Here is a 13,126-nt window from a genome sequence, read left to right as displayed (position 1 = left end):
TTAATATCAGCAACTGTAATAGTTATAGCTGCTACCATTTAATTATTACTCTGGTACTTCATACTCATCATCTCTAGTCCTCATAATACCCCTATTAGATTGGCATGATTGTCCTCATTTTACAAATATAAGCTCAGAGGGAAGAGTTAGCATGCTCAGATTATCAAAGACAATAGTGACAGAGGTAAGCATTATACCCAAGATCGTCTGGTTGACTGCATCTTGAGGTTCCCATTTACAATTTGGCCACAGTTCAAAACTATTAATGGCTTCTCCCTTGTTGGCCCTCTTTGAGTTTAGAGATAAAAAAATGAATATACAGCTCTTGCCTATAGAGATATTATGCTCCACAGTGAAGACACAAAGATGCATCTTCGAAACCATGTGGTTGGCGGGAGGCAGACCCAAACTACAGCTGGTATTGACAGAACGAGCAAGCTTAGAGTGTGGTCGAGGAAAGTTCAATCAGGTGGGTGATACTCTAAACTGAATGTTTAGGAATGAGTAAGAATTAGGTTGAAGAAATAGGGGAAGAATGTTCTAGGTGAAATACAGCATAAATAGATGTGTGATGTTTGCAGTCAATTGAAAGGTGGTATACTCGCATACATGTAAGCAGGAGATGAGGTGCTTACTGTAGACTGGAAGCGACATTGAAATGGTATACAGTTAGAGTTGGCTTAAAAAAGGAACATCCTAGCAGCCAAGTGAAGGATGGAACAGAAGACACACTTAGCAATTTCAGGATTCTTGTTTTTAACTACTTTGTTCTCAGAAAAATTTTCCTAGGAGAGACTTACTTTGGACATATATACTAAATTAACTTGCCATTATTACCAAGTGCATTGTTAAAAGGAAGCACAGTTCAATAATTTCATCTTTGCATCAAAGTAAATTGTTATGAATTAATGAGACCACGGTAGGACACATGGCCGCTGGCACTGGCCAGCATCGTGGACGCATTAATACAGTACCTCTTCTTAAGAAATAAAGATGGAAACATTGTCAGCAGAAATCACAAATTTATTAACTCTTAAATATATCAATCAGTCATTTACCATTATGGCAAGAAATATATACAGTGTCCCATGGTAAACTGCAGTGTTTCAAAATGATAGAAGATAATAAATGTGTAATTCAGTTGTGGTGGAGAGAACAAATCACAATTTCCTCACATCTTAGTGTGGAAGACAAACTTGATCTATGGTAATACTTCAACACCACATGCTAAGTTAGAAGTGTAAAAAAAAAAAAAAAACACTATACCTATTATTTTTAAAATACATGTATGCCACGTATAGCCGCTTCACAAAAAGGTAGAAGAAATCAAAAAGGGAAAAACGAGGCCATTACTTTTCACAGATCTCATTGGCAGGTTAACATGGCTCAATACATTTACTGTATATATTTATTTTAAATATATATTTTTAAATCGTGTAATTATCAGAAAAGCTTCAATCCATCTACCATACATCCACTAGCAACAATATCTAAAGTGATTAGTAATCAACACAGAAAGGTGAAATGAGAGAAAGAGGGAGGGTTGTTTTTTGTTTAGTTTTTTTGCTTCTGCTTTAAAAATAGGCTTCTGAAGATTGTGAATCACTATTGTTAAAATAATGCTGATGAAGATACCATGCACTAGAAAGCATTTCAGGGAAGAGAAACTGCCTCACAGGAGTTGAGAAAACAAAGGAGAAATGAGAAGCACAAAGAAAATCCAGGCATTTCCCTTTTCTTTTTAAACTGGAAAATCCTAACTCCTCACAGGAAGATAATGTCACTGACACAAGAGAGAAGCTAAGAAAGCACACGCCACAAAGATCAAGTTCTAAACACTTAGGAGAATAGAAATCACTTGCAGACCTCTCTGACTTTAGAAAACTAGCCAGTGGTGAAGCAGGAGGGGCCCAGTCCACAAGGCAGAACTAAGTGCCTTTGCACAAAACCCTGATCCACTACAACTTGGTGTTGTCCTTGCAAGTCCCCTAATTAGTAAGACACCTCTCAGGTAAACTAGGAACTCCCTGCTTTTACCTAAGTTTAAATAAGTCTAATACCACCAACATAGGCTGTAGTTTGGACACAGGGATTCTAAGCAGAATTAAGAACGTTTAAAATCTTGACAACGTTTTCAGGGTCCTAAAGATGATAGGAGTGCTAGTTTAGTTACCGCCATTATGCAAATTTCACTTTCCTTTCTGTCTAGTAGTGTGTGAGAAAAGACAGAAGAGGATGGAGAAAAAGGAAGCAAACAGCAAAAAGTGAGATCAAATGGAGAAAACAGAGCACATAGGTGAGAAAGGAACAGGAAATACAACAAATTCACAACTGTGAGTACATCCTAAAGTGATCACACGTAAATTATGTGAATTTTTCCAGTTTACGATTTGAGCAAAACCAGCATGACTTTATCTCGCTTCCACATTGAGTGATTTTGCTCACATATCAACCTACTTTAATTGTTAAAGAGCAACAAAGCTTTCAACCAGGATCCCAGGATCACACTAGGAAACTGAAAGTGGTTTTTTTTGTTTGTTTTTTCTTTTTTTTTTTTTTTTTGCTTTTTGTTAAACAAACAAGCCAAAACTGATTAACAGCAAAGGGTTTTAAAAATTTACGTTTCTCTTACAAACTGTCATTCAGAGAACAATAATTTTGAAGTCTGTTAAATCTTGGCATAAACAGAAACTTGACAAATAGGTTGTATTTGGAACATTGTGGAATTTTTTTTGACCTCCCTCTATTCTTTGCCAACAGTAATTTAAGTTTGCATGGAACATCCCCCTAGTTGAAGTGTAAACAATGTGTGGGAAGGAATATATGACAAGATGATGTATCACATATGCATTACATGTAGGACCTTCACAACTTCATGCACTCAGAAACATGCATGAAGAGGAGGAGAGGACGGCCCAGGGTTCCCATCCAGGTGCCTTGAGAACAAGAGAATGCAGAAGTGGCACTGTTGACATTTAGCTGAAAGAAAGTGGGGGAGGGGGGAGGGAGAAATAAGTTACACCGTTTTACAAAATATTGCCAAATTGTTTTGCCAAAGATGTGACTAGGGTACAATTTTATACCTTAGCTAAATTAATTGAAAATACAATGTATGAGATCTTTGCTTGCAAAAGATGAAATACACGATGTTAAGCAGAAACAAAATTAAAATAGATAACAACAGCATTAATTTTCTCTCAACTTTGTCCACACAGAGCTAAGCTGAAAACAGAAACAGGAACCCAGGCTTCAATCACATTATTGAATATAAATATGCATTGTAAACATTCATGTTTTGTTAAAATGAAGTTTAAGTTCATCCTTAGCTTTTGTTATCATTCTTAGGCTCCTTGGAAAGTTAAACCTAGAAGTCAATTTAACAAGGAATATAGCCTCAAAAGTAGATGAAACATAATGATTTAATTGGAGGTTGTTGTTTTTTTTTTTTTTAATCCAACTGCTGGGAGCACTATTTGTTAAAAGCTCTGATAAGGTTCAGTGCTTTGAGTGGAGAAAATATTCACAACATTACCACATATATCTGGATCCTAATCCAAGTTAAGAAATAAATCTTAAAAAACAACACAGGCATGAATTTAATTACAGTCAACTTTCAATTATCCTCTGGAATTACCTACTATGTGAGTTTTAAATTTCAGCTTGACTTCCTCTTGTGGCCTGTGCTCATGGTCAAATACTATTATACTCAGTCAGGCACAGCAAATTAATTTATAAATTAACCTTAGTCAAGTGCTTAACAGGAATTACCACCTCTAGAAAAATGGACACCAAAAAATCCTACAGCTTGTTATAAATTAGGTCTGGATAATTGAGAGTTGTGAGAATTGACCCAGACATAATGGACTTTTAAGGCGAGAACTCCAGGATATTCTAAAATGCCAACATCCATATGATAAGGCTCTTCTCAGAGCTTATTACCTTTAAAACAAGGGTTATGCTACAAAATGAGGCCAAACATTAGACTCAAGAGCTCATGCAAAAGTGCTATAAATTTCCAAAGACCTTTAATATTTTCCATTGAATACAATGCAAACGAAAATATTCTTAAAGGGAAGAAAAACAGCCATGCAGCTTTTTAGTCATTAGCTCCATTCACAAAGTACCCCGGAGCAGGATGTTACTTACAAGACCCATATGTGAATGGTTTTCAGGCCTTAGATGTTTTGCCACAAAGAGGTGCTTCCTGAGAAGTTTTCTTTCCCATTTGGAATACAGGATGGCCTATTAAGAGAAGCCCCATTTAAGCCATTTGGCGTAAAATGAAGTTTTCTTAAATAGGCTCTATCCCATAAACACTTGAGGGAATTGTAGAAAAACCTTACCCTCTAGTACTGTATGATTGTAATCCCTTCCATATTAACTGTCAATTAGTGCTGTACCTCTTTGGGGTAAAAAACACACAAGCATGGGTATCTTCATTATTATATTCCTCTTGTCATTCTCTTCATTACATAGCTATCTATTTTTCCTTCGTCTACTTTTTATAAATCCAACAGTGATAAGTAATTATTAAGGCTATAGAGAAGGTCTTTGAAAACCACTGTGGTACATTATTAAACTGAGAAATTTTGATAGATTCTCTGGAGTTGAATGGCTGTTTGTATAAACTTGACTCCCCATCCTACTCCCTTCTGAATATTAACAGGTGATCCTGGTGAGACAATTTGGAATGAGACCAACATTAGGTCAAACTTCTGAGTCTAAACTCTCCTTCTTGTTTTCATCTCATCCCTTCACTGACACACCCTTATTTCTCATTAATATTCCCCTTTCCTCCAGTTGGAGCCAGCCTTCCTTATCCATAATCCTCTACCATACAAAGCTAACATCCTGACATTGTCCTTTTCTTATGATATTCCTGGACTATCTTCCATTTGCTCTATGTCTCCAAATTCCACTTGGAATTTGGACAAGGTCTTAAATGATATATTCTGTGCAAGATATACTTCTAAACTACTGTGAACAGTTTGTTACATTGGTCATTCATTCCATTCTACTCTGAAGTTGATTGCAAACCTCGTAATTTTTCTTTGGTATCAATCATAAGTTGATTTCTAAACTAGAATATAAGTTCCTGGAAGACAATTATCTTTTACCTTGTATTTTATCTGGCATAAGTTAATCACCTAGGAGATGTGCAAGAAATATTTGTCTAATTATTGATTGGAAGAGCAAACATAACATCTGAGGTAGAGTAGCATAGTGAGGAAGACACTGAAATACCTGTTCCTTGTATTTTGAATGCTGTGTTTATAAATTTCTTCTAATACCTGTTAACTGAGCCCAGTAGATCATGTATAAAGGTTCTGATATGATAATGGTCATTTTAGAAACGCTTCCTTATTTTTTCCTCCCACATCACCCTCTTCTGCAAATTGTGACAATGAAGTCACAAATAGTTTGCCGTATTACGTGATTTAAGAAAAAGAAACCAGCTTGCTGGGGTATCCTCCAGTTTCTATTATACGTGTGTTTCAACCCCCAAACAGCTGGTCTAGTTGATCTTTCTAGACAGTTATAATCTATTTCTCCTTAAACATTCCCACCGATGTAACTGACTTCCAGTGTTAAACAACACTATGTCATGTCATTAACAATGGAATAAGTAAAAAACACTGGCCATGGGTATATTAACAAAGAAGCTGACAGACTGGAAATATTTACTTGATGGGTACTGTTGGCGACCCAGAGCGATGAAAATGAACATTCTGCCACTTTCCATCCCGGCGGTGCCACACACGGGTTTCTTCTGACTGCATTGTCTTTGGCATACCGCTGCCATCCATGTACTGTGTGAGCCTAATGTACGCTATGCAGGCAGCATCATCACCTACCAGGTGTACATGGGGGTTCAGGATAATAGTGTGGATTGGTTTATTGCTTTTGGACAAAGCTGAAAGAGAATAAAATGAAAACAAAACTTAGTTACTACATACAGAAAACCAAAACCAGTGACTTCGTCTGGGGCCAATGAATGCAATGCCATTCATTCATTCAACTACTAATTGTTTGCTTTGAGTCCCTGGCACTGTGCAAAGTAAAAGGAAAAGAGAAAGGAAAAAAGAAAGAGCAAAAGTAGATAGTCATTATTTTCTTTGTTTACCTTCATAGAGAAGTTGTCACTCTGGAAACTCAGGGACACACAAAGCTGAAGGTGAAGAGGTGTATTTATTTATAATGGGAAGTGGTTAAAAACAAAAGCTATACTGGGGTACCTGGGCAGCTCAGTCGGTTTAGCCTCCGAGTTCGGCTCAGGTCATGATCTCACAGTTTGTGGGTTTGAGCCCCGCATCAGGCTCTGTGCTGACCGCTTGCTCAGAGCCTAGAGCCTGCTTCGAATTCTGTGTCTCCTTCTCTCTCTGCCCCTCCCCAGCTCACGCTTTGTCTCGCTGTTTCTCAAAAATAAATAAATGTAAAAAAATAAAATAAAAACAAAAGCCATGATACAAATAGAGAGGTAGAGGGCCTGGCCCAGATGCATGGAGCAGTTGAGAGGATACCCTGTGGTCTTCTTCGTTTTGTTAGTTGACGAAATACATGGGACAAGGAAATATATCAAGTATCATGCTTAACTGACTGAGCCACCCAGATGCCCCTAAAATGCTTTTTATTTATTTTTGAGAGAAAGCGAGAGAGCAAGTGAGGGAGAAGAAGAGAGAAAGGGAGACAGAGGATCTGAACTGGGCTCTGTGCTGACAACAGAGAGCACAATGCAGGGGCTTGAACTCATGAACCCTGAGATCATGACCTGAGCTGAAGTAGGACGCTTAACCAACTGGGCCACCCAGGTGCTCCTGATGTTATTCCTTTAGATCACTAAAACAGGTTAAACTGTTTTACCTGTTATGCAAACCTCTCTCCCATTTTCAGAAAAGATCTGAGTAAATTACTAAATGCTACAGTCACATAAAAAAGAATATCCCATTATGAAGAATATGTATTTATGGTAAGTAATGACATATAGTTTCTGTTGAAATAAGTTAAACATTTAAGGGGTTAATTATTCTTTTATTAGTGATGAGATGGTGTCAATTGAGAACCAACTGGAAGAAACATTATGAAAGAATCAGGAAATTTACTGAAGCTTTATTAAGGCCAATTTACCACATAATTCTTTCCTTGCAAATGCCTAGTGACTATGTAAAAAAAAAAAATCATTAAACATACTTTAAATTAAAAACCCATGCCACAGCAGACATTCCTGTCAACGCTTATAATTATTGGAAGTGAATTTGATTATTCTAGTCCTTGCTACACTTCCTCTTTAATTTGATGAATTCACTCTATGTATCATGCAAACAAAAGACAATTCCTAGTCTTCAGGTGTAAGGAAAAGAAAGATAAAAGGAATTTCTGGTTTACACTTTTTTTGATGATCTCAAGGATCTCAGGAGTTTCTTTTGCTACTATCTCTGAAATGTGGCTATTTCCTCTAAGACCAAATTCTTATAGTGAAAACTGAAATATTTATTTACCCGATCACTCATCCTCAGGTACATTTCACTTTGAAAATGAGCACTATGCTTGAAAGCACCCCTTTATGTCAAATATTCTGATATGCTATGGTGTCTTTTACTTTTTTGTATATAAACAATGTTTTATGAAAACTTATTTTTTTGGTAATTCATTTTGCAGCTTATATATACATTTGCTGGGACTTAGCTGGGGTACGTTCCATCAACATTACCTTTTATACAAAATCAAAGAGCTTCCAAAACACCAAAACTTTTAAGCTTGTCATTTTTTTTTCAGTTTCAAATACGAAAAGTGTTATGATGTAAAATACTGGACTAAGGTGAAAATTCTCATTATAGAATAGAGAAAAGCTATAAATTTAAGAGAAATTCAAAGAGAAATTGGAAAAGGCATGTTATTAAATTTAGAATAAATGTACCATTTTCAAAGTAGAATCGGTGAAAGTCCATCCCTTCCACTAAATTACCCAAAGCTTCAGGTTCAAAAGCAGTAAGGCCCGGGTCACAGATTTTTCTGTAGGGGGAGAAAAAAAACATAATGAAAATAACCAATACATAGGTTAATATATTTTGTTTTTATAATATACTTTGTTTCACACATATCCAATCTTATTTATCAACTCTTATTTTTCACTGGAAGGAAAGAGTCTTTAAAAAACATAAAAATATAAAATTTCTTTCACAGGCCTTGGCAAGGTGAGTTGAGGAGCAGATGCTATAAAAGCATTTTGCAGGGAACTCTGATAGGCGCAAGATAACACAGCAAGTTCCAGCAGATGATAACTAGACTTCTTTAGGAGTCCCCTTTTTAAAATTTCTGCTTTTTTATATTTATTTCCAAGATGAATTCTCTAGGCTTTCTCCAGTTTTTCCTCTTATTTTTAATTTTTTAAATGTTTGTTTATTTTTGAGCGTGAGAGAGCGCGCCTGAGCACAAGCAGGGGAGGGGCAGGGAGAGAGGGAGACACAGAATCCCAAGCAGGCTGCAGGCTCCGAGCTGTCGGCACAGAGCCCGAACTCACAAACCGTGAAATCATGACCTGAGCCAAAGTCATATGCTTAACCCACTGAGCCACCTAGGCACCCCATGTTACTTTTATTTTTTTACACTTGATCTTAGCCAAAAGGCCGAGAAGTGATTTACTCTTAAGTTGTCGGAGTCCAATACACTCTCCAAGTCCTACAAAATCAACATTGGCTCTGAAACTAAATAATTTTGGAACAACTTTTGACACCTTCTACATTCATTGATTTGAAAGCATATATCACATCCTGTACTTTCTGGAAAAGCTGTTTTTAAAGTTTATTTCACTTGGGGTGCCTGGCTGGCTCACTCGGTTAAGAGTCCCAACTTCGGCTTAGGTCGGCATCTCACGGTTTGTGAGTTCGAGCCCCACATCGGGCTCTGTGCTGACAGCTCAGAGCCTGGAGCCTGCTTTGGTTTCTGTGTCTCCCTCTCTCTCTGCCCCTCCCCTGTTTGTGCTCTCTCTCAAAAATAAAAATAAAAAATAAATTAGATTCAAACATACAGATTAGTTTTCTTTTTAATACTAGAAATGTAATTCAACAAAGAGATAGGACATTTTTAAATATTCAGAGAAAGCCAATGGCTTTCTTTGGAGAAATTTATTCCATGAAGAATTGTTAAACACCTATGTGGCAGATATTCTTTGAAACAATTATAATATAACAATTAAGACTGGAATAGAAATAAATACAAAGTGCCTGAAAACCAGATTACTTACATATGGGACAGGAAAGATTTAGGAGAAAAAGTGAGCTGGGCTTTTAGGAATGTGTAGAAGTTTTCCAGGTGTGGGGAAGATGGTAGGCAGGAGGAGGGCAGCAAATACAATAGCTTAGTACTGAGAGAATAGAGAGTATGTTTAGGGAACAACTAGTCGCTTGATCTGGTGAGCACTGGGTCAGTGGGTATGTATATAAGTCCCATAAAGGGGGAAACAGTTCCTTGGGCCTGCGGTGATCAAGGCAGGCTTCTCAGAGAAGGTGACATAAAATCTGGATTTGAGGAAATAGTGCAAGTTTACAAAGCAATAAAAGGATTTGGGACTATTTATTTTGGGGGAAAAACATTTTAACTGTTCAACAGAAATACAAGTTGGCCAACATGTATTCAAAAGGCCAACTCACTATGGTTCTTCACAGTATTGTTCATAGTGCATGGAACCGATTTTTTAAAGAATGCTTTTAAAGTAGAAAATAGTTGGGACGCCTGGTTGGCTCAGTTGGTTAAGCATCTGACTACAGCTCAGGTCATGATCTTCCAGTTTGTGAGTTTGAGCCCTGTGACGGTGCTGACAGCTCAGACCCTGCAGCCTGCTTTGGATTCTGTGTCTCCCTCTCTCTCCCCCCTCCCTCTCACACTCCATCTTTCTCTCTCTCTCAAAAACAAATAAACATTAAAAAAATGTTTTTTTTAAAAGAAAATACTTAAAAAAATCAGTGAATATTTCTGTGGTTAAAAAAAAAAAAAAGCCTTAAAGGCAGGAGTGGCAGAGGGGAGGTAGTGAGGAGGGCTTTTACATTTTGTCTCAGACTTGCTGGTGGGCAGGTACTTTCAAGCTCAAAGTCAAATATATATAATCTCTAAGGGGCGAAATGGGAATAGCCATGTTGCTATGGTAACAGGAATTTATTCTGCCAGGGGCTGTTACTTCCTCTGCAAATATGACTTCTGGTTGTCAACATTGGTAAATCAAAAATTTTTACTACCTTATAGTGGTGCTGAAATCATCTGAGAATCACCGTACTATGATGGATCTCTTTACCAACCACCAAAAAGAGTCAATAGATCTGAAAACCTGTTAATCTGTTCTTTCTTTCTCTCTCCTCTGTATATATGCATTTATCACCTGTCATAGGCTTTGGATTAATAAAGGATTCACAAAGCTGCCACTTGATATATATATGTGTGAACACACATGCTCTGAACAGGTGTCCTAAGGACCAGTTGACAGGGCTTTACCAGTGTATTCATCCAAAAAGCTCCCATGTAAGGTCCTGTTGAATTATCCCTGGGCCTGAGTTGAAACATCAGGCCAGATTACAGGCCTCTGTAGGTAAACAGATGTGATTCCACAGGACTGCATTATTTAAAATACCTTACATTAACCTGTCTTAGAATATAGGAAACGTTCCAATTTTGCCTGGCTACGACCACCAACAAAATACACTTTTTTACTATTCTACAGGAGAATGCTATTACAAAAAAATACATATTTGAAAATAGTATTCTCATATTTGGAGAACATGTTCTCATGTTTTTCTTAATAGAGTTCTCAGCAGAACAATAGAAGAGCAGCTTCTATGGCACAAAGGGAGCTCTGGTCTCCAACGAGAGTTTTATTTTAAACTTCACATCTTACTATTTCAAGTGTACTTTATTAAATCATGTGAAAATAGCTGATACACACAAATATATACACATGCATATGCATGTGTTTGCATGTATATGCATTTACACATTTAATTTACAAGAAGCAATCCTGCATTTAATTTAGTTCTTAAACTCATTTACTTTTCATATTTTATAACAGATGATAAAAGCAATACCTTATATAAAATTTGGGAAAAAAGGCAAGAAAAAAATTCACACATAATTTCATCTCCCAGAGGCAATGTCCTTTTTTCCTTTTCAAAACCAATTTGTCATATCTCATTCTATTTTTAATGCTTTTTCTCATGTAGTTGGAATAATTATGTACATTATAATTACATCATAAGCATTTGCCAGATTTCTAGAAACTACATAAACATCCACTGTACCAAATGCACCACATATTACTTAATGGTTTCCTTAATGTCGGATATATGTTTCCAATTTTTCACTATTATGAACATCGCTTCAATAATATTTTTGTTTATATTTTTTGTCCATGCTTTAGATTAAAAATCCATACCCGTGTTAAATTTTTTAAAGTTTATTTACTTATTTTGAGAGAGTGTGCATTAACAGGGGTCATGAGAGAATTCCAAGCAGGCTCTGTGCTGTCAGGGCAGAGCCCAACTAGAGTCTCAATCTAACAAACCCTGACATCATGACCTGGGCCAAAATCAAGAGTTGGACGCTCAACCAACTGAGCCACTCAGGTGCTCCCATACCCATGTTAAATCTTTATCAGTAAAATCAGAGGATTAAAACAATTTGAAACTTTAGAAATAAATAAATTTGAAATAAATGCTTTCTGGTATATAAGAACTAAACGTCCCTTCTAACCACTGCCACTACTACCAACCTGAATTTTTGCCTCCATTTATATTCCATCCAGTGTTGGAGGAAAGTCATCATAGTCCCACAGTATCTGCACTCCACTGCTTGTCAGCAATTTTTACCCCTGCTGATCTGACTGGCAGAAAATGCTCTTGCATTCACATTTGCACATTTGGGCTTGCTTTCTTTCTTTCTTTCTTTCTTTCTTTCTTTCTTTCTTTCTTTTTTTTTTCTTTTAAGTATACAAGTTTTATCTATTTGGGTAGCCTAATCATTTTATCTTCTCATTTGTCATTACTTTCTCTGCTTTTAAATTTAGGTCTTTCCAATCAGAGATCAAATTCAATCTTTTTGCATTGAACTCTTTCATTCAAGAGGAGCTCACTCGTATGGAGTAAGAGGAAGGCTTGGACTGATTTTTATCTTTGTCCAAATGGCTAGCTTGTTGACCTACATACTTTGTGAAATACGCCTATTTATTTGAATGCTTTATTTTTACTTGATTTCCTTTATATACCCTATGGTCCAGTAGTTCATAAACTTTAAGCATTGGGACTTTCTTCAAATAAACTGTTACCTAAGAGACAAACTCATAAAAGAGACAAAGAAAGGTTGAGGCGTGCTGGCCCAAGAAGTAGAAGGCTGCCTCATGTCACCTTCTGGGTGATATGGATCTGTCCCAGGATCTTGACAGAGCTGCGAGGCAAAACATCTCTTAAACCAAAATGTACTTCTATGTGCTTTCCTGTCTCTTGTGTTTTTGCTCTCATGGATGCTCTGCCTGGAATGCCTTCCTCATATGGAGGAGTGGGTGATTACAAGTCTGTGCATTGACCGGGAGAGCACCAATCCTCCTATCAGAAGCTTTGTGTTTCCTCTGTAAATCCTATTTATTTATGAAATAAAGCTATCATTGACCTCAAACCTGGGGTTAAATATACATGAATTCCGGTACACTGAAGAATGCACTCATATATAAAATATTTTGTTCACATGCATGAAAGCAAAATAAATGTGCCTCTACTCACGTGTAAGCTTCAAAGTCCCCATTGTTGATAGCTTCAATCAGTTGTTCAGTGACTTTGATAATTTCTTGCTTTCGTGCTAAAGGCAAAGATAGATTATTTTATGTGGCTTTTGTCCTTTGTTCTCATAAAACTCTAACAATATTGCTATTTTTCTTAGAGTTTTAACATTTAAGACCCATCCGTCCCCCAAACATGGTGTTATTCTCTCTACAATCTTGCTGTTTATAGTGCAGAGATCAGCATCATCGACTTCTTTTGGGAGGCTGTAAGACACACAGATTCTCAGGTCTACTCCAGACCTACAGATTCAGAATCTGCATTTTAACAGGACCTTTAGTCACCTAGAAATTCCAGGCTATATAAGTTCTCAT

The 13,126-nt window shown here is 36.8% G+C and overlaps 1 protein-coding gene across 19 annotated transcripts in view; it reads right to left on the bottom strand.

The window, feature by feature from the left end:
• Nucleotides 1-1,005: 1,005 nt before the first annotated feature.
• Nucleotides 1,006-13,126, bottom strand: part of CAMK2D (calcium/calmodulin dependent protein kinase II delta) — a 315,318-nt gene continuing 303,197 nt past the window's right edge. For 16 of the 19 annotated variants that reach the window (XM_040475237.1, XM_040475342.1, XM_040475272.1 and 13 more), the window contains 5 exons: nucleotides 12,756-12,831; nucleotides 7,916-8,010; nucleotides 5,686-5,914; nucleotides 4,147-4,242; nucleotides 1,006-2,979 (listed from right to left, as the gene is read on the bottom strand). In XM_040475237.1, the coding sequence (XP_040331171.1) occupies nucleotides 4,176-4,242; nucleotides 5,686-5,914; nucleotides 7,916-8,010; nucleotides 12,756-12,831 (467 nt within the window). In that variant the 3' untranslated portion in view covers nucleotides 1,006-2,979; nucleotides 4,147-4,175. Of the gene's footprint in view, nucleotides 2,980-4,146; nucleotides 4,243-5,681; nucleotides 5,915-7,915; nucleotides 8,011-12,755; nucleotides 12,832-13,126 lie in introns of those variants that run through there. The other 3 variants (XM_040475382.1, XM_040475373.1, XM_040475297.1) reach the window with 2 other exon arrangements.

This window comes from Herpailurus yagouaroundi, unplaced genomic scaffold (assembly GCF_014898765.1).
Source record: "Herpailurus yagouaroundi ecotype Mexico unplaced genomic scaffold, PumYag 28, whole genome shotgun sequence".
Taxonomy (NCBI): Eukaryota; Metazoa; Chordata; class Mammalia; order Carnivora; family Felidae; genus Herpailurus; species Herpailurus yagouaroundi.
This window is presented reverse-complemented; position numbering and strand designations above follow the sequence as displayed.